The 27,920-nt window shown below is 38.7% G+C and overlaps 1 protein-coding gene across 3 annotated transcripts in view; it reads right to left on the minus strand.

The window, feature by feature from the left end:
* The window catches only part of Tanc2 (tetratricopeptide repeat, ankyrin repeat and coiled-coil containing 2), a 347,779-nt gene that overhangs the window by 113,396 nt on the left and 206,463 nt on the right, over positions 1-27,920 (minus strand). For all 3 annotated transcript variants that reach the window (XM_052195688.1, XM_052195690.1, XM_052195689.1), the window contains one exon: positions 4,987-5,250. In XM_052195688.1, coding sequence (XP_052051648.1) covers positions 4,987-5,250 — 264 coding nt within the window. The remainder of the gene's footprint in view (positions 1-4,986; positions 5,251-27,920) is intronic.

Here is a 27,920-nt window from a genome sequence, read left to right on the forward strand (position 1 = left end):
TAGTAGAACACAGGTAGGCTGTTTATAGAGACTGAACTTTGGAAACAGTACTTATTAATCTGCTCATTCATTTATTCACTCAGTAAATACAATAAAAGTGGCAGCAAAAATGTCAACACTATTTCCTAATAATACTTTTGCCATGCTTTTTCTTTTCTTTGAGATAAAGTCTCACTATGTAGCCTTGGCTAGCCTGAAGTTGTAGACAACATGATCTCATATATAAAAACACTTCAAGTAGTGTGTTTATGCACTGGTAGCAAATATTCTAAATAAAAAGGAATTAAAGAATCAATTTCACTTGTCATAGGTTTAAAAACAACAAATGAAATATCTAAGAATAAAATTTATAACTAAATAAGTAAAGAAACTCTACAATAAAAAGTATAAAGGAACTAAAAATAAAAGAGGCTAAAAGGAACCCAAAATTGGAACATCCTGTGCTAATACAATATAAGTCCTGATGTTGTTAAAAATGTCCATGCTACTAAAAAGTAATCTATAGACTCATTGAACCCATGTCAAAATTCTTCAGAAAACACATTATATTATCTGACTTCAAAATACCCTATAAAGCTGCAGTAATCAATACTACACGCTTTGGAATACAGTACTGATGTGAATACATCAGTCAAAGGAACAGAATAAAGACTGGAAAAAAACGAAACTTTACAACATTTTTAGCAAAACTGTCAAGAATGCACACCAGGGAGAGGAAGCTTCCTCAGTAAGCCATGCTGGGAAGCTGGATGTGCACCAGCAGAGAAAATACTCATCACTCACCATATGAGAGAGACACAGCAACTATGAAATCAGTTGAAAACAACCCTGAATGCCACAAGAATGGAGAAGAGATTTTGGATAAAACTCAAAAGCACAAGGAAAGAAATAGAAATAAAACTCTTGCTGTCCCTGGGAGCCTCTCCATTTCTAAGTAATCTGAGAAAACCTCTTAGAGTGTCAGTCTTTCCTCTCCTTTTGTCAAAACGTGCTCTGGTTACACTTTCTCTGCTTCACTGACTGATCTCCTAGTCAGATCATGAGTCCAGACTGGCCTCCCTTTACTAAATAGCTGAGGATGGCTTTGAACTTCTGATCTTTTTGCTTCGCTCTCTCAAATACTGGAATTTACAGGTATGTGTCTCCACATTAGCTTAAGTAATAAGTTGTATAGAGCAAGTGGTAACATCTGATTTACTTTTGATCTTTCAGACAATGCACTGTGTCATGAACATAATGCTCAGTGTCCCTCTGGCTTATTATCCTTACATTTAGCTATCTGCTGATTATCTTCAACACCAACCCCATTTTGCCTTAATACTTAACAGATACTACTGAAGGAATATGCTTGGCCTGGTGATGTATAGATCTTTCAGACAACACTGATGCTGCTTTTACCCTTTCTTAAAAATTGAATACCATCTATTATACTATGTAAATTGCTTATAATGTTTATTTTTTCCAACTAGAATATAAGTTTCATGGCCAGAGAATCTTTGTTTTGTAACTGATAATAAGTGCTTTGAATGGTACCTGACACATAGTCCATGTTCAGTAAATACCCACACAATGACTGCATATTTTTATCTGCATATTTATCTTGAGTTTCAAGTATATAAACAATCAAACAAGCAAATCAACATTGTTCTCATGAGGGAACTTTGAAGATAACTACAGCAATAATACCATTGTCTTCTACAAAGACCAAGGAGAGCTCCACAGGGACAAATACATTCCCATGTCATAATGTCACTTACTTTGCAATTGTACTGGCAAATACTTTTAAGAGAATTATGTCAAGTTAAATTAGTATTATAATGTTTAGTGACTATGAGATAATTACAGAAATTCATAAATTTAAGTGAAAAGAAACAAAAATCCAAATCTGTAATAACATTTTTTAAATCATTAATGTTCCTTTTTATTATTTTCTTTTCTTATTATTTTCTTTACATTCCAAAGGTTGCCTCCCTTCCAGGTCCCCGCCCCACCTCTGAGAGGATGCTTCCCCCCACCTCACCTCTACCATCATCCCAGCATCCCTCTTCCCTGGGGCATCAAGTTTCCACAGTATTAAGTGCATCCTCTCCCACTGAGGCAGTCCTCTGCTACCTATGTGCCTGGGCCACGAACCAGCCCATCTAAGCACCTTGGCTTCTGGCTTAGTCCCTGGGAGCTCTGAGGGGTCCCGGTTAGTTGACACTGTTGTTCTTCCTATGGGGTTGGAATTCCCTTCAGGTCCTTCAGTCCTTCTTCTAATACTTCTAAATTTTTATGTAAAAGTAAAAACTCTAAAGTCAATAAGGCCTGTCATTAAAAAGTCTTGTTTTTATTAAAGGAAGAGAGACTAGGAAATGAGAAAAAACGTCTTAAATTATATATTTTATTAGACTGAAATAGCTGAAGACTATACACTCATAAAGCATTTAACAAAAGCATTTATTTTTTAAAAAGTGAATATAGTTTAAATATATCATATCTGGGCAGAGGAAAAAAATTAACAAACATTTGGTAGAGAGCATTTTAGAAACACCTCCATAGTGATTTTAGAAGCCCATTTAGTTATTATTTTTTAATGTCAGTTGCCACTAATGGAAACAGCTCATAGAAGTACAACCAACACTCTTGCTGTGCCTCAACAGGGAGGCTGGAAGGGCATGTCTGCTTCCTACTCTTGGGCAGAAAGTCACCTTTCCTCTATTTACACAAATAAAGTCATTATTCTGACTGCTGAAAAACCCCTGTTGACAGTCTATAAAATATGCCCTATAGTTTCTAATTAGATAAATTTACATCTCCTGAGATTCCCAATCTGCATTTACCTGCTTAAACTCTTTCCTTAGAAAATAGTGCTGCTCCACATACTAACAAGTGGATAGGGAGACATTATATTTTTAACAGAGTTTGTTTGTGTATTTTTCAACAGAACCCTCTTTCCCACACAAAGCACTGATGACAGCTGCTGCAAATACTTCCTGCTTCCCACATACCTTCAAACCATTGCCAATCTCATTTCAAGACACCAAAGATGACCATAGACAGCCGGCTGATAATTCCAACTGTGCAACCACAAATCCACAAGTCTCTCTAAGCTACATCCTGAATTCACAGAGCTAAAAATGTTTATGCTTCTAGTAAACAGTACTGTCCTTGGATGAAGATATCCTTCCTTGTAATTGGTACATTTATCCTCTTAATTTAACTTAGCCATCTTGTTTCTAAAACTATATAGCTAAATCTATTTGAATGATATATTTATATTAATAATGCAGTTGATAAAAGACAGATGATTACTTAGGAACTTTATATTTCTTATGTATATGTTAGGAGTAGGAGAAAAAAGCTCTTATTTTCCACAGATCTTCTGAGTGTAATTGCTAGGTTTTAGGTAATCTACATTAAACTTTAATAGTATCAGTGTATGGCATACCCCATCATTGATGTGCAATGATTTTAGTTCCATCACATCCTCATCAATGTCATTCCATCTATTTGTGTGGCTATAATTTTAAGTAGTATTTCATGATTATGGATGGTGAAGGATCTCATAATTCACCTTACTTAGTGAGCCTGGATAATGGAAGTAGATATAAAACTTCAGGGTCAGAAATGCAAATTTATCATTCAGGACAAAAGGAGTAACCAGAAGACAAACATGTTTTAATTCCCTGAATACCAGCTTCCATAGGACAACATGAAGATGGCTGGGTTATATATGCAATCCTTTACATACAAGGATCAACATATGTAGATAAGAGAAAAAATTTGCCATCGCTATATAAAAGTGAAAAATCTAGATGATCCATTCCTTCACCATTATACCTGATAACAGATGGTGATCATTTCCCAGAGATTAGAATCAAAAGAGTGGGTAGGAAAGGGAAATGAGTGGCAAGAAGCCAGTACGAACATAAAGAGCCTTCTCATTTTCGGTTTACAATAGGACCTTGAATATTCACCTTGTGATGGTCTGGAACTTACTATGTAGCTGACATTGGCCTTCAATTCCTGACAGTTTTCTCTCCACCTCTAGAATGCTAGGACGATAGGTGGGTATTATCATACCTGGCTGCATAACAATTATCTCTAGAAAAAGTAAGTATGATGACAATAAATATTCTATTATCCCATATTATGAAATATATCTGTCCAGGAATTCATTTGGAGAGTTAGAAAAGCAAACTCAATTTTTATTTTGTAGTCTGGGCAAAGTGATAACAAGGATACATCTTTAAAATGCCAAGATGGCTATTCTTTAAAACTCCTGTTTGAACAATTAAATAGCAAAATGGCTATATTAAAACATCCCTGATGGCACTCCCGTGTAGCTGCTGAGGAAAAGGGACTCAGTGTTTCCGTTACCCATCCTCCTGTGTCATTCTTCTATGACTCATCCTGCTAGTGGCATTTGATCTGGGAAATAAAGGCACCCAGTCTTCTATACTATGACAGCAAGAGTTTTGTGAGAATACTGAACTGGGACAAAGAAGCTGGGTTTCTTGCCTGTTCATTTGTTATAACTTCAAACAATGGATGATGACTTCTGATATATGAACTGCACCAACATATGCTTCAATTAAATAATGGTTATTAAAACTCAAGTTCTACAAAGCTAAAATCTCAAACTAAATTCTTTTTGTGTTGGAATACTGGGCATTAAATTCAGCATCTTATGTATGCCATGTAAATGCTACACCGCTGAGTTACATCTCCATCCCTTAAAATTTTTACAAAGGAGACTAACTAGTTTATATACTTTATTGGCCATCTCTCTGATTTCATATGTGTTTCAGTATATCATGGGAAGTGAATTAGAAAGCACTTAATAAAGAAGATGAACTTTTTTCTAGGTTACACAAAAGGGTGACTTGCCTTATTTTTATTTATTATATATTCAGTAAAACAGTCTTAACCAAAAACAAAACAAAAACAAAAACAAAGAAACAAACAAACAAACAAAAAAAACAAAAACAAATACCAACTTACCTGCTACAGAATTTGGCCGAGGCATGAGATACAAAGGAATAGACTGCACTGACTGTGATAAAACTGTTTCCAGATTCCGCTCCGGGATCTTGTTCAGACTGTATGTGGATGCAGCCATGTTCTCATCCACTCGGTACAGACAGGAGTCCATGCTGGATTTTTGAGACTGCCATGGTTTTAGGTTTCCTCCAGATCCTAATTCTTTACTACCTTCCCCAACATATTTTGTTCGCTCCATGTTTTCAGAATAATTTGTTAATGTTGCTGAAAAACATAGGAATAAAACAAATGTTTTAAAAAAAACAAAGGAAAAATTAATCTGTTTATGATTAAAATTTAAGAGTAGATGAAAATACAACTAATATTATCTTTCAAGGTTACTACACCATTTACCTCTATAATTTTAAGTAACTGAGAATCAACAATCTTAACTTACATACATTTTTAACACTTTATTTAAATGAAAAAAGCAAATTTATATACCAGTGCCAACGGACCTAGAACAAGTCTTATCAAAGATAAAATTTCAGAATTATTCAAAAGGTACTTACATATTTTTATGGACTGTCAGAAAGCACCAGCAGGTTCCCCCGAAACTCTCTCTACTCTTCCCATTTCTTTCTTTTCCCTAGTTATTCCCTGGCTCATGTTTACACACACACACACACACACACACACACACACACACACACACACACACACAGACACACACACAGACACACACTCACCCATCCACCACCACCACCACCACCACCACCACCACCAAAATTTATGATCAAAATAAACAGTAACTAAATAGAAATCAATGCAATAGAAAACCACTGCTTAAATAAGGAAGCGGCAGAGGCTTTTCTTGTACAGTTCCTCTCAGTTCTAATCCTTTGCATCACTTGTAAGTAGCTTGCTGAAGAATAATGATTTTAATTAAACCCAAACCTGAAAGGTCTTCTAGAATTTATCTAATCTTCCTAATAACTATATATGAATAGGAACATTTTCATAACTCCAGAAATGAAGAGATGAACAAGAGTAAGGTCTAAATTATTGAATTTTTAGAAATAACTATAAAAGAATAAGAAATATCATCCCAGGAGAGGTTTACACTTAGTTCATGTTCTCTTCCTATAATCTGAATGTTTCTATAGCCAAAGAAAAGAAATAAACAGGTTATTTCTATAATCCCATTTAATGATGTTCTCTTTCTGTAAATTTAAGTGGAGCTCTAGATTTTGTATTTCAAAGAAAGATGTATTACAAGATAAAATCCAAACTTTAAAGAAAAACTGAGAGATTATTTTTCATCATAAAAAGGAAAAGGATCTGGAAAAAGGAATTTAACTAGGCAAGGTAAAGAGACAAGAGACTCAATTCAGAATTGAGGAAGGAGTGAGAGGGGTGCCAGGGTCTGTAACCCCAACATCTGGGATGTCATGGGTGGATGATTCCAAGTTCACAGCCAGCCTGTGCTACCCAGTAGGCTAGCCTACTCAACACAAACTGAAACAAAACCAGAGAAGAGAAGTATGTTCTAGAGTCCCTCAGGAGAACATTTTTGGGAACCTGTAAATTTTGGAAGTCAAATTCCCATATTTAGTATCTTTTATTTCCTGCATAGTTATCAGATGCAAAAACTGAAAGAAATGAACAACTTATGATCCCCAAGGGCAGGTAGTTAACGAAATGAGGCAAGGAAAATTGTGTTCCTGTATCTTAGACAGTCTTTGTAATCAAGGATAAACCAAGGTGAGCAAAAACCAAGGATAAAGTAGGTGGTGGCAACTGTGAGAAAGAAACCAGCTGTGGAAGCAAGAAATTCTTTCGAAAGATGAACACGAAGAACAAGTCAGGCACTAAGATAACTCATGGGCCTAAGAAGTAAGGAAATGACACCCAGAAGAGCTCAGATGTGTAGTAAGTAAAACTAGATAAGCTTTAATAATATTAGTAATCACAATAAATTCATATTTTGTTCTTTGCAACTTGTAATTTTTTTTGGTATGGTAATGAGGATTAAACCCAAGCATATGTTCTATCACCAAATTACAGCCAGTACTACTTATAACTTTAAACTGTGTAAATGTACCTTCCATTTGGTTATCTAAGCAGGACTGGCATCACTATCCTTTACTGCACATGATGCTTGGTAAAATCCAGCATCCAGCCCACTGTTACAAAAAAGCAAGAACCTTGCAGGTAACTATTTGGAGTCTTAGCCACTTACTAATAACGTAACAATTCTTTTGTTGATAAGAATTGTTTTTAATTACTGCACTAGATTGTACATTCCTAGAAGCTAACTACTCTTTCAGAGTTTTATTTTCATATTTAAAATTTAAAACTTAGCATCAGGGAGTTGAAGAGATGAGTCAGTGGTTAAGAGCATGGTCTGCCATTATAGAAAATCTGGCTTCTGTTCCCAGCACCTGGAGTTACATGACATGGTAGCTCCCCACTGTCCAAAACCCCAGATTCAGAGCATCTGACACCCTCTTCTGGGGACCCAGGCACATACATGAAATACAAATACACATGCAGGTAAAACACCATGCACATAAAAATAAAGAAACCAACCAACTGAATGACTTGGTATCAACTCTATAACTCTTTAAAAACAAACAAACAAATGACTTAGTATAAAATTCTACTTGAAAAAGGAGAAAACACGTGAGAGACGCAGGTCATCACCCTCTCTGTCTGCAAAAAGCATAGAGAAACACAACAGTGCACTCTATTTCCAGCTGCGTGGCTCTGGCAGTTTTAGAGGATGCTGCAAATGTTAAAGATGCAGAAAACAAATAGTCTCATTCTTCAGTGCAATTTTATAGTGTTTATGCTAAAAATGTTTTTACCTAGGGTATAAATACATATGCTACCTGGGTAAGCATTTAAGAAAGAAATGATCTACTTTGCCAAAACAAACAAACAAACAAACAAACAACAACAAAACCCAACAAAGTATAAGATGACATATTTTAGTGATACATAAGTAAAGTTTTAGAGTATAGACCATATGTATGTTTGTATGCCAGTACTAGTAAGTGTTCACATATCTCCAATAATATGTTATCATCTTCCAGGTATTTTGATGTGGTAAAGTTTTTTGATTTGTGTTTGAGAAACAGGTGAAATAGGTCAGTTAGGCTTCTATTTTAAGGCTATTGCCAAAAAATTTTAAATAAAATTTGAACTTCCAGCTTTTGAGAAGGTAGCCTTTACAATAATACTCCAGAATTTCAACAAATGAGGACATTTATTGATATGATTCTTTCCCAGCTCTCTGCCACTCTAGATAACAATTTCACATTCACTAAATTTAGTCACTAGCTTTGACTAATTTAGACTAGTTGGCAAATTATATGATTTTATTTCTGTTTACCATTGAATACATTTTCCACATTTGCTGTAGATCATATTTTCCTTATATATCTGCTGATTGACATCGAGACTGGTTCTATTTCCTGGTTATTGAGAATAACCCTAAAATACAACATGGATAGGCTGGAGTGATGATGGCCCAGTGGTTAAGAGCACTGACTGCTTTCCCAGAGGTCCTGAGTTCAATTCCCAGCAACCACATCGTAGCTCATAACCATCTGATGTCCACCTCTGGTGTGTCGGAAGACAGAGACAGTGTACTCACATATAAAAATAAACTAAACAACAACAATAACAACAACTTGGATATATATATGAGTATTTTGATGGATTCTTTTGGGAATCTAAGAGTATTTGATGGATCAGAGAGTAGCTATATTTTTAGTTTCTGAGGATATTCCATAATGATTTCCATAGAGCTTACCTGTATTTTGAAAATTAAGCCCAAGTTGGTTTTATTGAGTCAGAATCAGTAGGCACAAAAAGAACTAAACAACTCACATGAAGTATCAGAAGGGAAATTATTTGAACAGCTATCACCACTTAGAATTTTAAGTGCCGGAGAAGGGTAGGCGGCGGCGGCGGCGGCGGCGGCGGTAGCAGTGGCTGCTCCAGCTGAAGGGCCATCAGCGGTGGAACCAAGGCGACACAGGGTCCAGTTAGGCCCTGCGCCCACGACCACTGACCTTCGCTGACCAGCCGGGCGGCAAGCAACTGCGGTTCTGCGGAACCTTTCGCTGCACGGAAGCCACTTCAGAACTCGGCTGCCCGCCAGTCAGGAGAGACTCACCGCCATCTTGATCCCGGGCTCCAGAGATCGGTCAGACTGAGGTACACAAACATAATCCTAGGCCCAACACCGCAGGGGTCTGAGCCAGACGGGCGTTGGCCTGCACCCAGGCCCTGGGCTGTTCGAGTGGCCATTGGGGTGCCAACCCAGCCAGGAGTTTTTTTTTTTTTTTTTTTTTTTTTTGCCCCGGCCGGTGCACGCGCCGCCATTTTGCCTACAGGAGCCAGAGTGCTCGGGAGGGCAGAGACTGCTAACAAGCGTAGCCTGAGGCTAACAAAACGGGGGTCTAGGCCCCAAAAGGCACAGGACTGACCCCAAGAACTGGGCGGCTTGGTGGGCCATCTGTGTGTCAACCCGCCCAGGAGGTTATTAGCACAACAGACTCTCCCAGTGCTTTCGGGGAGCGCGGACGCGCACGCCCGCCATCCGGGTCACCTGGCGGACCCAAATAACAGACATAGCCCTAGGGGAACTTTGCTCGGACCTTGGCCTCCCAGGCGTTTGCCTGGACTCAGGGCCCAGGCGACAAGGCTAACCTAGTGTGCGCCAGCCCGGTTGGGGAAATCGGCTGCCCAGCGGAGTGAGCGGAGCACAGGGGAGGTCACAGCAACATTCACCTTCGGAGCTCCCTGGGGGTGCACACGGGTTCCACCTGGTCCACAGACACAATCTGGGGCAAGGCCTCAGGCAGAAGCCCCCAGCTCAACTCTCTCCGCTTCAGATCAGCCTGGGTGGCCGCCACATCTCCAGGTCCCTCAAGAGGCTAGTGGGGGCTTCCGGGCGGCCAGCTGGGAGAAGTCAGTGTGCTCCAATAAATCCTGCGGGCCCCAGCGGGAGCCTTCAGGTGCCTGCTTCGGGATCTGAACAGCCGGGACAACAGCACCCTGTCTATAGGCAGTGCAGAGTGTAAGCTGTGCACCAGAGGCCAACGGGGAAGGGGCAGCTTGCACTGGTGAGTCCAGCACTGACAAGACCAAGTAACACCAGTGAGAGCTAGATGGCAAAAGGCAAACGCAGAAACGTCACTAACAGAAATCAAGGCAATATGGCAACATCTGAACCAAATTCTCCTCTACCAGCAAGTCCTGGATACCCCATCACACCAGTAAAACAAGATTTGGATTTAAAATCACTGGTCATGATGCTGGTACAGGAACACATGAAGGACATTCAGGAGAAAATGGGTCAAAAGTTAGAAGCCCTTGCAAGGGAAACACAAAAATCATTGAAAGAAATCCAGGAGAATACAAAAGCCAACAAGGAGGAAATGCAAAAAACACTTAAAGAAATACAGGAGAACTTTGCTCAACAGGCTGAGGTCATGAAAGACGAAACACAAAAATCTCTTAAAGAAATACAGGAGAACTTTGGTCAACAGGCTGAGCTCATGAAAGAGGAAACACAAAAATCTCTTAAAGAATTACAGGAAAACACAAACATGCAAGGGAAGGAGCTAAGCAAAACCATCCAGGATCTAAAATCAGAAGTAGAAACAACTAAGAAAACTCAAAGGGAGACAACTTTGGAGATAGAAAGCCTTGGGAAGAAATCAGGGGACAGAGATGCAAATATCAACAACAGAATACAAGAGATAGAAGAAAGAATCTCAGATGCTGAAGATTCCATAGAAACCATGGACTCAACAGTTAAAGAAAATGCAAAGTGCAAAAAGCTTGTAACCCAAAATATCCAGGAAATCCAGGACACAATGAGAAGACCAAACCTAAGGATTATAGGCATAGATGAGAGTGAAGATTTACAACTTAAAGGGCCAGCAAATATCTTCAATAAAATTATGGAAGAAAACTTCCCTAACCTAAAGAAAGAGATGCCCATGAATATACAAGAAGCCTACAGAACTCCAAACAGACTGGACCAGAACAGAAATACTTCCCGTCACATAATAATCAAAACACCAAATGTTCTAAACAAAGAAAGAATACTAAAGGCAGTAAGAGAAAAAGGCCAAGTAACATATAAAGGAAGACCTATCAGAATCACAGCAGACTTTTCACCTGAGACTATGAAGGCTAGAAGGTCCTGGGCAGATCTCATGCAGACTCTAAGAGAACACAAATGCCAACCAAAACTACTATATCCAGCAAAACTCTCAATCACCATAGATGGAGAAACTAAGATATTTCACGACAAAACCAAGTTCACCCAATATCTATCCACAAACCCAGCCCTAAAAAGGATAATAGGAGGACAACACCAATACAAGGAGGGAAACTCCACCCTGAAAAAAGCAAGATAGTAACCTTTCATCAAACCCAAAAGAAGTTAAGCAATCAAATTTAAAAAATAACGTCAAAAATGATAGGAAGTAACAATCACTATTCCTTAATATCTCTTAACATCAATGGACTCAATGCCCCAATAAAAAGACACAGACTAACTGACTGGATACGTAAACAGGACCCTACATTTTGCTGCTTACAGGAAACACACCTCAGGGTCAAAGACAAACACTACCTTAGAGTAAAAGGCTGGAAGACAATTTTACAAGCAAATGGTCTCAGGAAACAAGCTGGAGTAGCCATTTTAATATCAGATAAAATTGACTTTCAACCCAAAGTCATCAAAAGAGACTCTGAGGGACACTTCTTGCTGGTCAAAGGAAAAATACAACAAGAAGAACTCTCAATCCTGAACATCTATGCTCCAAATGCAAGGGCACCCTCTTTCATAAAAGAAACTTTATTAAAACTCAAAGCACACATTGCACCTAACACAATAATTGTGGGTGACTTCAACACTGCACTTTCCTCAATGGACCGATCAGGAAAACAGAAACTAAACAAGGACACAATGAAACTAATTGAAGCTTTGGACCAATTAGATTTAACTGATATATATAGAACATTCTATCCTAAAACAAAAGAATATACCTTTTTTTCAGCACCTCATGGTACCTTCTCCAAAATCGACCATATAATTGGTCACAAGACAGACCTCAACAAATATAAAAAGATAGAACTAATCCCATGCCTCCTATCTGATCACTATGGAATAAAAGTGGTCTTCAATAGCAACAGAAACAACAGAAAACCCACATACACGTGGAGATTGAACAATACTCTACTCAATGACACCTTGGTCAAGGAAGAAATAAAGAAAGAAATTAAAGACTTTTTAGAACACAATGAAAATGAAAACACAACATACCCAAATCTATGGGACACAATGAAAGCAGTGCTAAGAGGAAAACTCATAGCCCTGAGTGCCTCCAAAAAGAAAATGGAGAGAGCATACATTACCAACTTAATGACACACCTGAAAGCCCTAGAACAAAAAGAAGCTATTTCACCCAGGAGGAGTAGAAGGCAGGAAATCATCAAACTCAGGGCCGAAATCAATCAAGTAGAAACAAAGAGAACCATACAAAAAATCAACAAAACTAGGAGCTGGTTCTTTGAGAAAATCAACAAGATAGATAAACCCTTAGCCAGACTGACAAAAGGGCACAGAGAAAGTATCCAAATTAACAAACTTAGAAATGAAAAGGGAGACATAACAACGGAAACTGAGGAAATCCAAAAAATCATCAGATCCTACTACAAGAGCCTGTACTCAACACAACTGGAGAATCTGGAGGAAATGGACAATTTCCTTGACAGATACCAAATACCAAAATTAAATCAGGACCAACTAGACCATCTAAACAGTCCCATAAAGCCTAAAGAAATAGAAGGAGTCATAGAAAGTCTTCCAACCAAAAAAAGCACAGGACCAGATGGTTTCAGTGCAGAATTCTACCAGACCTTCAAAGAAGAGTTAACACCAATACTCTTCAAACTATTCCACAAAATAGAAACAGAAGGAACACTACCCAATTCCTTCTACGAAGCCACAATTACGCTGATACCAAAGCCACACAAAGATCCAACAAAGAAAGAGAACTTCAGACCAATTTCCCTTATGAACATCGATGCAAAAATACTCAACAAAATTCTTGCCAACCGAATCCAAGAACACATCAAAACGATCATCCACCATGATCAAGTAGGCTTTATCCCGGGAATGCAGGGTTGGTTCAATATACGGAAATCCATCAATACAATCCACTACATAAACAAACTCAAAGAACAAAACCACATGGTCATTTCATTGGATGCTGAAAAAGCATTTGACAAAATTCAGCATCCTTTCATGCTTAAAGTCTTGGAGAGAACAGGAATTCAAGGCCCATACCTAAACATAGTAAAAGCAATATACAGCAAACCGGTAGCCAGCATCAAACTAAACGGAGAGAAACTTGAAGCAATCCCACTGAAATCAGGGACCAGACAAGGCTGCCCCCTTTCTCCTTATCTTTTCAATATTGTACTTGAGGTACTAGCTCGGGCAATTCGACAACATAAGGAGGTCAAAGGGATACAAATTGGAAAGGAGGAAGTCAAACTATCATTATTTGCAGACGACATGATCGTCTACCTAAGTGACCCAAAGAACTCCACTAGAGAGCTCCTACAGCTGATAAACAACTTCAGCAAAGTGGCAGGTTACAAAATCAACTCAAGCAAATCAGTGGCCTTCCTATACTCAAAGGATAAGCAGGCTGAGAAAGAAATTAGGGAAATGACCCCCTTCACAATAGCCACAAACAGTATAAAGTATCTTGGGGTGACTCTTACCAAACATGCGAAAGATCTGTATGGCAAGAACTTCAAGACTCTGAAGAAGGAAATGGAAGAAGACCTCAAAAAATGGGAAAACCTCCCATGCTCATGGATCGGTAGAATCAATATAGTTAAAATGGCCATTTTGCCTAAAGCACTATACAGATTCAATGCAATACCCATCAAAATCCCAACTCAATTCTTCACAGAGTTAGAAAGAGCAATTATCAAATTCATCTGGAACAACAAAAAACCCAGGATAGCTAAAACTATTCTCAGCAACAAAAGAAAATCTGGGGGAATCAGTATCCCTGACCTCAAGCAATACTACAGAGCAATAGTGTTAAAAACTGCATGGTATTGGTACAGTGACAGGCAGGAGGATCAATGGAACAGGATTGAAGATCCAGAAATGAACCCACACACCTATGGCCACTTGATCCTCGACAAAGAGGCTGAAAACATCCAATGGAAAAAAGATAGCCTTTTCAACAAATGGTGCTGGTTCAACTGGAGGTCAGCATGCAGAAGAATGCGAATTGATCCATCCTTGTCTCCTTGTACTAAGCTCAAATCCAAATGGATCAAGGACCTCCACATAAAGCCAGACACTCTGAAGCTAATAGAAAAGAAACTGGGGAAGACCCTTGAGGACATCGGTACAGGGAGAAAGTTTCTGAACAGAACACCAATAGCGTATGCTCTAAGAGCAAGAATTGACAAATGGGACCTCATAAGGTTACAGAGTTTCTGTAAGGCAAAGGACACCATCAAGAGGACAGATCGGCAACCAACAAATTGGGAAAAGATCTTCACCAATCCTACATCAGATAGAGGGCTAATATCCAATATATATAAAGAACTCAAGAAGTTAGACTCCAGAAAACCGAACAACCCTATTAAAAATGGGGTACAGAGTTAAACAAAGAATTCTCACCTGAAGAACTTCGGATGGCGGAGAAGCATCTTAAAAAATGCTCCACTTCATTAGTCATTAGGGAAATGCAAATCAAAACAACCCTAAGATTTCATCTTACACCAGTCAGAATGGCTAAGATTAAAAATTCAGGAGACAGCAGGTGTTGGAGAGGGTGCGGAGAAAGAGGAACACTCCTCCACTGCTGGTGGGGTTGCAAATTGGTACAACCACTCTGGAAAGCAGTCTGGCGGTTCCTCCGAAAACTGGGCACCTCACTTCCAGAAGATCCTGCTATACCACTCCTGGGCATATACCCAGAGGATTCCCCACCATGTAATAAGGATACATGCTCTACTATGTTCATAGCAGCCCTATTTATAATTGCCAGATGCTGGAAAGAACCCAGGTATCCCTCAACAGAAGAGTGGATACAAAAAATGTGGTATATCTACACAATGGAGTACTATTCAGCCATTAGAAACAATGAATTCATGAAATTCTTAGGCAAATGGATGGAGCTAGAGAACATCATACTAAGTGAGGTAACCCAGACTCAAAAGGTGAATCATGGTATGCACTCACTAATAAGTGGTTATTAACCTAGAAAACTGGAATACCCAAAACATAATCCACACATCAAATGAGATACAAGAAGAAAGCAGGAGTGATCCCTGGTTCTGGAAAGACTCAGTGAAACAGTATTTGGCAAAACCAGAACGGGGAACTGGGAAGGGGTGGGAGGGAGGACAGGGGAAGAGAAGGGGGCTTACGGGACTTTCGGGGAGTGGGGGGGGGGCTAGAAAAGGGGAAATCATTTGAAATGTAAATAAATTATATCAAATAAAAAAAAAAGACAAAAAAAAAAAAAAAAGAATTTTAAGTGCCTTTACCTCTTGATGCTGCTTTCATATTTGGGTAATATTTAATGAATTTTAGTTATCTACCTATCCAATGATAAGAGAATGCAATGACCTTAAATATTACCACTAAAAAGTTGCATAATTTCAAAGCTCCCCTAATAACATGCCACACAGGTTGGCTTTTTATAAATTAAACATCTGTATGTTCAACATTTCTACAAGTGAAGTTAGAAAGGAAACACTACTTCCCAAGGAAAAATGTATATAATCTTTTCAACTATTCCTAATACATATTTATTTATGCTTTTTCTAATACTCTCCAGTAAAACAAAGAATAGAGGGAAAACAGTTTTGAGTAAATAAGATTCCTGTCCCCCCACTGAGATTGTTTCCAGCTATCTTCGATGCAGAATAAAGTGCCATTTCAGAATAAAAATTGCTTTTATAGCATGTTTATGTATATTACTGTTTTTGTATGGAAGGGAGGTATGAAGATACCTGAATTGCAGTCTTACAAACAGGTTTTTACAAATAAAATTATCTTTATATTTTGAGATAGAGTCACTGAGATGTAATTATATACCATAAAACACAGCCACTATAGTATACAAAGTTTAGTAAATTTATAGACTGATACAATTATCACTATAATTCAGTTTTTAACATTTCTACTAACCCAAAATTCTTTGGTACCTACCTCTCTCACTTTAGTCCTACAAACTACTAAGTTACTTCATCTCCATAAATTTACCCTACTAGAACTTCCTATAGCCAGAACCAACCATTACCTCATTTCTGTGTCTAGCTTCTTTCACTTTGCTAATTTCTGAGGTCAATTTGTGCTGTAGTATTAATTAATAGTTTACTTGGTTTTCTTGCTAACTAACATTTCATGGTACAGAGATGTCCTATGTTGTATAGTAACTTCCCCTTGAGGACATCTGGACTATTTTTGTTATTGTGAACAATGCTGTTTGCTACTAACACACACGGTTTCATCCCTTCTAGGTTGACTTCATGTATACTTTTGTGGTATTGGGAATTGAACCTAAGTCATCAAACATGATAGACAATTATGCTACCATTAAGCCACACATTTGAGTTCACTTTGTTGCACAGGCAGGCCTTCTTCAGCCTCCCAAGCAGCTGGGAATACAGGCTTTCACCGTTAGTCTGGTTGTGGGTTCATTCTTTCCTTTTGGTTTTTGTGGGGTTTTGTTGTTGTTTGTTTATTGTTTGAGAATTCAATACAGTTATTCAAAGTGCTTTGCTCAAATCCATTCCCAGCTTTCTCCAGCTTTATGCATAGTATGGGTGTAGGACTATCCAGAAGCACATGGGTAATCTACTAGGGGGTTGCACCTCTGAAGAAAGCTGACTCTTTCTCCCCTATAACCAACTGCCAATAGCTTCTCAGTTATGGGTAATGGCTTTGTGAACCCCTTCCAACTCATGCTGAAAAATTCGGATGGCTTAATCTTACTGTTTTTCAGGCCAGAGCTTCATTCTGTAGCTCAGGCTGGCCTTGAACTCAGTATATATCCCAGACTGACCTCAGACTCACGGCAACCCTCCTGCACTGTGGTACATATTTGTAATTCAGCACTCATGAGGTAGCAGGAAGATCATGAGTTCAAGGTCATTCTTGTCTGCACAGCAAGTCCTAAGCTAGTCTATATGAGACTCCATCTTAAAAAAAAAAAGCTTAACTTTGTAAGAAACAGCCAAATTACTTCCCCAAATAACAATATCACTTTTACATTCCTATGGGTAATGTATAAGACATGGTATTATCATATTTGGATTTTTTTCCTTTAGCAACCATTCTGTAGTTGTGGAGTAGTATTTCACTGTGATTGGTCTGTACTTCCCTAGTAATCACTTGGGATAATGATGTAATGATAGTAAGCACATTTGTTTCATGGGCTTATTTTCCATTTACCGATAGCTTGTTTGGTGAAACATCTATTTAAATCTTTTGCACATTTTAAAACTTGTTTGTATATTTTTATTTTCTGCAATTATCAGATTACATTGATTTATTATTCTACTCCTATTATTCCTATTTTTTATGTTTATTTATTTTGTTTTTATAAATCTGTGGGAGTGTGCATATCATGGCCTGAGTATGAAGGTCAAAAGACACTTTTTTTTTCACAGTTAGTTTTTTCCTTCTACCATGCAAGTCCCAGGGATCAAAATCAGGCTGTCATGCTTGGCAGCACGTGTGTCCTTCATCCACTGATCCATAACTAAAATTCTAATAACCAGCTGTGCTGGCTGGTTCTGTGTCAACTTGACACAGGCTGGAGTCATCACAGAGAAAGGGCCTCCCTTGAGGAAATGCCTCCATGAGATCCAGCTGTAAGGCATTTTCTTAATTAGTGCTCAAGAGTGGTAGGGCCAATTGTGGGTGGTGCCATCCCTAGGCTGGTATTCTTGGGTTCTATAAGAGTGCAAGCTGAGCAAGCCAGGGGAAGCAAGCCAGTAAGGAACATCCCTCCAAGGCCTCTGCATCAGCTCCTGCCTCTAGGTTCCTGCCCTGTGTGAGTTCCAGTCCTGACCTCCTTTGGTGACGAATAGCAATGTGAAAGTGTAAGCTGAATAAACCCTCCCCCCCCCCAAATCGCTTCTTGGTCATGTTTGTACAGAAATAGAAACTCTAAGACAACAAGTAAGAGCCTTGGGTCATCTACCTGAGAATGACTAGAATTTTGAAATGTATTTTAATAATCTGAACCATAGGTTTTAAAGTCATACAAACTGAAGCCAGACTTGGCTTTGCATTTTACATCTAACACCTGTATGACTCGGTGTGCTGGCTAGTTTTATGTCAACTTGACACAAGCTATAGGCATCTAAGAGGCGGATTGAGAAAATGACTCCATAAGATCAAGCTGTAGGCAAGCCTGTAGTTAGTGAGTGTAGTTCTCTTAGTGAGTGACTGATGAGGAAGGGCCCAACCAACTGTGGGTAGCAGTACCCAGAGCTGGGGCAGTCTTGGGTTCTATATGAAAGCAGATTGAGTAAGCCAAGAGGAACAAGCTGGTAAGCAGGAGTCCTCCATAACTTCTGCATCAGTGCTTGCCTCCAGGTTTCTGTTTACTTTGAATTCCTTCTTTGGCTTCCCTCAGTGAATTGTGACTCCAGAAATGTAAGCCAAATAAACCACTTCTTCCACAAGTTGCTTTTGGTTATAGTATTTAATCACAGCAATATAGTAACACTAACACACCACGAGAGCAATTATTTTTCAATCTTTCCTAAGATTATGAAAAAAATTCTATCTTTATTATAGAAGGGTATACAAAGTTGTTTTACTGCCAGACTGAAGTATTCTGTGCTTCTTTCCCCAGATATTTGGAAACCTGGTACTGGCTACTGACAAGACAAAGGTAGGTAAATGGAATAAGTAAGGTGCTGCTTAAAGTTTGAAACTTCCTTCATTGAACCCAGAACTTGCTGTTTACTGAGAGCTTATACCTGAAGGATTTATAGTCATGACTTGGTTATCTGGCCAGAGGGCATCACTGATTTCAATGAAAAATTCTGGAAGCTCTCCTTGACAGCAAGATTTTCAGTATAAATCTTGGTGGTTTATGCTCAGGTCAGAGCACATGTGATTAAGTAATAGCTTCATCTGGAAGTGCCTTAGGTCCCCTTGTGCATGTTTACCCTCTCTTCTGCTCTCCAGTACCTTTATGAAAGTTTTTGTAATTATTTTCTGACAAATATTATGTGTCTTTTCAATGATCTGATCCTATTAGCTTTTCATAGTTTTCTTAAGGGATCATAACACACTATAAGGATTCGATGATTGTATCTGGACCACAATCTCTGTTTGGCAAGTGGTTACTAACCTTATTAGGTTAATAATACAAGAAAAATGCCATTTGGACTTTTAAATCATTTTGATGAACAAAGTGTCCAGACTGTTTTTAGAAAACACATCATGCAATATGAATTTGGCCAATGGCTACCTAAGATCTTCTAATGATGAGTATTACAGGTAGACAGTTTGGAAAGATGATGGAGTTGAGAGTACAGGAGTAACTAAGTTAGTAGTGTGTCTGCACATTTCTGGAAACAAGTGTGTAAGAGTAACTTTTATTCTTACATAAATGATGCATTTATTTTTACAGATGAAGGGATGAGATGAGAGCTGTATCCAAGCTGTGCAAACACATGGCTTGGGCTGAGCCCTGAGCATTTCTTTCTCTAACTATCCCTAGGCCTAACCCTGGAAGTTTCTAGCTTCATTTCTAGTTTCTAGTCTAGTTTCTAGAATCTTCTGGCCTCTGTCTGCTAACATAGGCCTATAATGTTTTAGTTTCTGAGACTTGGCTGGTTCAACTTAGCTCTTCTGGCTTCTTATTCTGGAAACTCTTCCAAGCTGACTGATTCTAACTGGCTTCTCACTAAAATGCTCTGCTTGACCTCAAGCCAACTCTGGCCATCTGTTCTAATCTTCTGGCCTCTTATTCTCTGGCGTCACAGAATTGAATTCAACTCCACTGCACTGATTCAACTGAATTATACTTCACTCACTGAACTGACTCTGGATTTCTACTCGAGGTTTTTGTTCTCTTAGGTCACCTCTTCCCTGTCCGTTCTCATATAAGTTGGGCACATCCTATCTCTGACTCACTCTGTCAAGTTGTCTGCCCCTCAATTAGATCTCATTTTCAAGCCTGGCTGCTCCCTTCTACAATCTAACTTTACCTCCATTGATAAGAATTAAAGGTGTGTGCTTGGGGCATGTCTATATTCCAGCCAGACATACTGTATTCCAGAACACCTCTACATTCCAGCCAGATCACAAAGATCTTTGGATGTGATCCCTTGCCAGAGCATCCATGTTTTTGGATTAAAATTCTTCTGCACAAATGAGAAAGGCATGAAAAAGTTAATCCAAAATATCTAGCACTCAGTAAATGACTCACAGAGCAACTTGGGTGAAACAATAAACAACATTCTGCTGGAACAAATATTACTCAAAGAACAAAGGAGGAGCTGTTAATTTTGCTTTTTTGGTTACAAAATTGAAACATAATCATTGAATAGTGGACATGACCACAGATACTTAATCTTTATACACATTCAATGATGTAAGGCTACTGTATATAAAATAAAATTAGAAAAAAACCAAAAACCTCAAGATTGAAAGAAAAAAAAAATCCTAAGATTTGATTACAGGGAAACTCAAGATTCGAACTCTTCTGGAGGGAACTGTGATTTCTAATAAAAGTCAAGAAACCAAAATAGACTCACAATTCAGTTCATCCTTTGTTCTACATCCACTCCCAAAGGATCTATCAAAGTTTGGTATGAGAAAGGAATGCTAGAAATCATATACATATATATCACAAATGCTTATCTCAGAAAGACTGGAGATATCAAAATTATTGCTTAAAGTAATACAACTGTGACAGATTATAATTAGTAGTATGGCTAGGTATAAATTTTATACTAATCAAAGTATATCAATAAAAATTGAAAATATAAAAATTTGTGTAAGTATTTGACAAATTACCACCTCAGACTTGAGGGGCACTGTGACTTTGAGGAGGAAGTTATGAGGCTATAGAGAATGTTTTCTGTGGTAGATACTGTATCATATTTGAGGTGATTCAAGACCACATAAGATTAAAATACCTAATGATTTGAGTTTTCAGGACTCTAGAAATGACATTTTTATATTTATAATATTTAAAATTGAGGCATTTCTAGTTTACTGTGTGTTATAAATAGGATTTTAAAGCATTTTGGCATGATAGCCAGAGGCTGATGTTGGGTGTCTTACTTGGTTGCTTTTCATTTTATTTTTTGAGACAGGATCTTTCATTGCTGTGCAGCTTACTAATCAGGTTAGACTGACTGGCCAGCAACCTCCAGGGATCTTTCTGTCTCAGTCTCCCCAGTCCAGGGATCAAAAGAGGACATCACTATCTTCTTACATGAGCACTAGGGTGGAACTTATGTTCTCAGGCTTGCATGGCAAGTACTTTGTCAATGGAGCTATCTCCTCAGGTCTCCTTTATCACTTTTGATATTTTTGGACCTATTTCCTTAATTTTGATTTTGGATTTTTAATTATTAGAATACAGGAATGGAATTTATTTTTGTGTTAATATTTTAAAATTTGTTATATGCATTGTACCTACTCAATATCTACTTTAAATAAATGAATCCATATATTTATATGTATACTGTAAATAGCAGAGATACACTCATTGCCATATTGGCTACAACAAATACAAAGACTTTGATTTGGCAATCTCTAAAAGAAAGTATGGAAAAAATTTTGTTAATTGACCTCATTTTTCTTGGCATCTTGAAATTTTGTTATTTCTTTACAAGACTGCACTCATTCCTTCCCCAACACTTTGTCTTCTCTGGCTTTTAGGTACTGCATTGCTATTTAGCCACTACTTGTTTTTGTTTCTAGTGCCTCATTTTTCTCCTACCTCCTATCCTTGCTGCTCTCTTTGTGCTCAAAGATTTTGTTCTTAGCTTTTAATTTTGCATATAATGGGAAATACATATATGAAATGCAAATTAAAGACAGACACAATTTTATATCCATTAGATATACTAAAATTAAGTCAAATACCCTAAGTCTATAACTTCATATATGAAACTCTGAATCAGTTGTATTCTAGAATAAAGAAAATTTCTAATTTTAGAAAGGCTAAAATGCACATATAAAATTAGATACATGATTTGGGAATATCATCTTGAGATGAACCATCGTAACATTTTTACAATAAATACATATGTGTTTTTATTGTACATCACAAATATATATATATGTGATGAACAGAAAAGGACTATAAATAACCTCTTGTTTCAGATGAGATCTTATAGTTAATATAGTTTCATATGAATTTATCTTAAAATACTCATAGTTTGGGGATTTGGGAATTATGGTAGAAAGTCATGACAAAGACATGAGACAAAAAGAAAAGATGCTTTATACACTGCTGGAAAACTCTGGCCATATTTTATAAATTTTACTAATCATAAACCACACGACCCAGAAATTCTAGTTCCGGTTAAAAATTTGAGAACAGTTTTGTCCATGCTAGAGGCAGTGGAGGTAAAGTAAATAAATGTTCATACATGAAATGTGAGGAATCACTAAGAAGTATATGTGAGGTAGCCAGATAAATTGGGTAATACATACTTCTTAAAACAGGCTTATAGAACCACCGTGTTGCCACAAGGCCTGGGCAAGGAGCAAGCCAGAGTTGACCCTGCCTGGTGCCACACAGGGCGGGGCAAGCATACTTGAAACCACTTGTGAGATGACCCTAGATACCCAGATACCCTGGGCACCACTAAGATGAACAAGTAAGTGGGGAGAGATGGAAGAGAAAGAGAAGCAGAACTGGAGACTTGAGAGTAGTGAGGAACAGCTTGATATGAGTAGCTGGTGATGCCATCTAAGGCCCTGATGAAATCCTAGTCTGTGTTGCCACTGAGGGCCATGTCTGGGTCCTTACCCCTGCAGCAGTAGAGGTTTGTCATTACTAAAGGCTAGGTGTATGTTCTAGGTCTGGGTTGATGCCTAGGCCATGTTGATGTCTAAACTGGCTCCACCCCTCCCCTGGGCATTGGAAGAGTGGGCCTAGAGGCTTGAGAACAGGAGAGCTGGTTCTAGCCCCCACTGGCTGCAGTATTCTTGAGTGGGTACTGTACCTCCCCTGGGCAGCTGGCCCTGTTGTCATGGGTGTGGGTGATCCAGCCCTGAGAACATGAGAATGGGAGAGCAAGCCAACCCTTGTTGGCTGCAGCATTAGATAGGACAGTGCTGGAGAGCTAGCCCTAGTGGTGTGGGTGCGGGAGAGCTGGTGCACTGACCAGCTCAGATACCACCCAGGCCCAAATCCAGGACTTTGAGTTGGCCCACCTTAATATCTATCCTATTAATAAACTGCTGGAGAGCATGAAGGGGCCAGGATCCAGTAATGATAGTGTACCAGAAACCAGAGGCCTTGAGCCAGACTAATGACTCACTGCAAGCAAAGAAGTGTGGACAAAAGGGTAGACTGTGGGATACACTGTGGCACACTATAATGAGATTTTTTTTCTTTAGTGGGGAAGGTTGCAAGGGCAAAGACTGAGTATGAGGGGATGGGGAGATGAGTGGGATTAAGGTGCATGATGAGAAATTCACAAAGAATCAATAAAAGTTAAAAAAATAAACAAAAAGAGCTTATATTAACATGCCACTTTATATATCTTATACACACACACACACACACATTCCACCCAGCAGCATATACTTTGAAAGGATACATTAAAATCTAAGATGCTATATAAACATATTAGAACATCTACAATGGGAGGACACTGATAAAGGGAAACTAAACTAATACAATGAAAAAAGCTTTACACAGACTAATCTGCATAGACAGAGGAGTATTTCTAATTTAACTCTGCACTTGGAGCCCAGGAAAAGAAAGACAATTGATTTTGTCTAAGGATAGATGTGAATTTGTATACACAGTACTGAAGGGTAATACTCTCTAGGCTTGTATGATAGAAAAAAATTATTTTCCATTTACTTTTTTTATCCCAAGGGCTAATTAGGGTTGGTTAACAGCCAAACTTTCTGGAGTCGAGAGAGAAATCTAGCGGTTGATAATGTAAAATAATTTTACTAAAAAAGGGAGGGCAGCATGGCTCACCAGGTAAAAGGCATCTGTGTACAAGCTTGGTGGCCTGAGTTCCCTGGAATCCACATAACAGTAAAAGTAGAAAACTGATTTCACAGATGTTCTCTGACTTTCACATGTACACTATGACATCACATTCTGACCCTAATCACACATGTGTACACACAGAAATATGAATAAGTAAACATTTTAAGTTTGAAAGATTAAGAATATTTATAGTCTGAAAAAAATGTAATTATATGAACTTTTTATGTTTCTTTACATCCCAAGGCCTCCTCCTTGCTATGTGGCCCTTGCTGGCCCGGACCTTGCAATCTTCCTGCCTCACCCTTCTGGATGCTGGGAGTTTTTAGGCATTTAGTGCTTGTTTGCTTTTAAAAATTTTTTTTATATTCTTTGTTTACATTCCAAATGCTTTCCCCTTTCCCAGTTCTCCCCTCCCCAAGTCCTCTTCCCTCCACCCATTCCCCAATCACGCCCCTCCCATTTCTATGTCCTGGTATTCCTCTACAATGCTGGATCAAGCCTTTCCAGGACCAGGGCCCTCTCCTTCCTGCTTCTTTGGAATCATTTGATATGCTAATTGTGTCTTGGGTATTCAGAGCTTCTGGGCTAATTAATATCCACTTAATCAGGACAGCATTCTATGTGTATTCTTTTGTGATTGGGTTACCTCACTTAGGATGATATTTTCCAGTTCCAACCATTTGCCTAAAAATTTCATGAATTCATTGTTTTTAATTGTGGAGTAGTATTCCATTGTGTAAATACAGCACATTTTCTGTATCCATTCCTCCTTTGAGGGACATCTGGGTTCTTTCCAGCTTCTGGCTATTATAAATAAAGCTGCTATGAACATAGGAGCATGTGCCCTTATTGCATGCCGGGGAATCCTCTGGGTATATGCCCAGGAGTGGTATAGCAGGGTCCTCCGGAAGTGTCATGCCCAGTTTTCTCAGGAACTGCCAGACTGATTTCCAGAATGGTTGTAGCAGCTTGCAATCCCACCAGCAGTGGAATGTTCCTCTTCCTCCACATCCTCGCCAACACCTGCTGTCTCCTGAGTTTTTAATCTTAGCCATTCTGACTGGTGTGAGGTGAAATCTCAGGGTTGTTTTGATTTACATTTCCCTAATGATTAAAGATGTTGAACATTTCTTAAGGTGCTTCTCAGTCATTCAAAAATCTTCAGGTGCAAATTCGTTTACCTCTGTACCCCATTTTAAAAATAGGTTTATTTGGCTCTCTGGAGTCTAACTTCTTGAGTTCTTTGTATATTAGCCCTCTGTCGGATGTAGGGCTGGTGAAGATCTTTTCCCAATTTGTTGGTTGCCATTTGTCCTTTAGACAGTGTCCTTTGCCTTACAGAGACTTTGTCATTTTATGAGGTCCCATTTGTTAATTCTTGATCCTAGAGCATAAGCTATTGGTGTTCTGTTCAGGAACTTTTCCCCTGTGCCCATGTGCTCTATGCTCTTCCCCAGTTTTTTTTTTTTTTTCTATTAGTTTCAGTGTGTCTGGTTTTATGTGGAGGCCCTTGATCCACTTGGAATTGAGCTTAGTACAAGGAGATAAGAATGGATCGATTTGCATCCTTCTGCATGCTGACCTCCAGTTGAACCAGCACCATTTGTTGAAAAGGCTACCTTTTTCCCACTGGATGGTTTTAGCTCCTTTGTCAAAGATCAAGTGACCATAGGTGTGTGGGTTCATTTCTGAGTCTTCAATTCTATTCCACTGATCTACCTGCCTGTCACTATACCAATACCATGCAGTTTTTAACACTATTGCTCTGTAGTACTGCTTGAGGTCCAGGATACTGATTCCCCAAGAAGTTCTTTTACTGTTGAGAATAGTTTTAGCTATCCTGGGTTTTTTGTTATTCCAGATGATTTTGAGAATTGCTTTTTCTAACTCTATAAAGAACTGAGTTGGGATTTTAATGGCGATTGCATTGAATCTGTATATTGGTTTTGGCAAGATGGCCATTTTTACTATATTAATCCTGCCAATCCATGAGCATGGAAGATTTTTCCATTTTCTGAGGTCTTCTTCAATTTCCTTCTTCAGAGACCTGAAGTTCTTTTTTTTTGTTTTTTTATTCGATGTATTCTTTATTTACATTTCAAAGGATTTCCCATTTTCTGGGTCCCCACTCCCCGCAAGTCCCATAAGCCCTCTTCCCTCCCCCTGTTCCTCCATCAACTCCTTGCCACTTCCTTGTTCTGGTATTCCCCTATCCTGTTGCATTGAGTCTTTCCAGAACCAGGGGCCACTCCTCTGTTCTTTTTGGACATCATTTAATATGTGGATTATTTCTTGGGTATTCCAAATTTCTAGGTTATTATCCACTTATCAGTGAGTGCATACCATGACTGATCTTTTGAGACTGGGTTACCTCACTTAGTATGATGTTCTCCAGCTCCATCCATTTGTCTACGAATTTCATGAATTCATTGTTTCTAATGGCTGAATAGTACTCCATTGTGTAAATATACCACATTTTTTGTATCCATTCCTCTGTTGAGGGACACCTGGGTTGTTTCCAGCTTCTGGCTACTACAAATAGGGCTGCTATGAATATAGTGGAGCATGTGTCCTTATTACATGCTGGGGAATCCTCTGGGTATACGCCCAGGAGTGGGTATACGCCTCTGGAAGTGCCATGCCCAGTTTTCTGAGGAACCGCCAGACTGAGTTCCAAAGTGGTTGCACCATTTTACAATCCCACCAGCAGTGGAGGAATGTTCCTCTTTCTCCATCTCCTAGCCAGCACCTGCTGTCTCCTGATTTTTTGACCTTAGCCATTCTAACTGGTGTGAGGTGAAATCTCAGGGTTGTTTTGATTTGCATTTCCCTAATGATTAATGATGCTGAACATTTCTTAAGGTGTTTCTCAGCCCTCTGAAGTTCTTCATGTGAAAATTCTTTGTTAGTTCAGTACCCCACTTTTTAATGGGGTCATTTGGTTCTCTAGGTTCTACATTCTTGAGGAGTTCTCTCTCTATATATCTATATCTATATCTATATCTATATCTATATCTATATCTATATCTATATCTATCTATCTATCTATCTATCTATCTATCTATCTATCTATCTATCTATCTATCTATTTGTCAGATTTAGGGTTGGTGAAGATCCTTTCCCAATCTGTTGGTTGACGTTTTGTCCTTTTGACAGTGTCCTTTGCCTTACAGAAACTTTGTAGTTTTATGAGGTCCCATTTGTCAATTCTTGATCTTAGAGTATAAGCTATTGGTGTTCTATTCAGGAACTTTTCCCCTGTGCCCATGTCCTCAAGGGTCTTCCCCAGTTTCTTTTCTATTAGTTTCAGTGTGTCAGGTTTTATGTGGAAGTCCTTGATCCACTTGGAGTTGAGCTTAGTACAAGGAGATAAGAATGGATCGATTTGCATTCTTCTGCATGCTGACCTCCAATTGAACCAGCACCATTTGTTGAAAAGACTATCTTTTTTCCACTGGATGCTTTTAGCTCCTTTGTCGAAGATCAAGTGATCATAGGTGTGTGGGTTCATTTCTGGGTCTTCAATCCTATTCCATTGATCCGCTTGCCTGACATTGTACCAATACCATGCAGTTTTTATCACTATTGCTCTGTAGTAAAGTTTGAGGTCTGGGATACTGAATCCCCCTGAAGTTCTTTTACTGTTGAGAATAGTTTTAG

The sequence above is a fragment of the Apodemus sylvaticus genome, chromosome 10 (assembly GCF_947179515.1).
Source record: "Apodemus sylvaticus chromosome 10, mApoSyl1.1, whole genome shotgun sequence".
In the NCBI taxonomy this organism is placed as follows: domain Eukaryota; kingdom Metazoa; phylum Chordata; class Mammalia; order Rodentia; family Muridae; genus Apodemus; species Apodemus sylvaticus.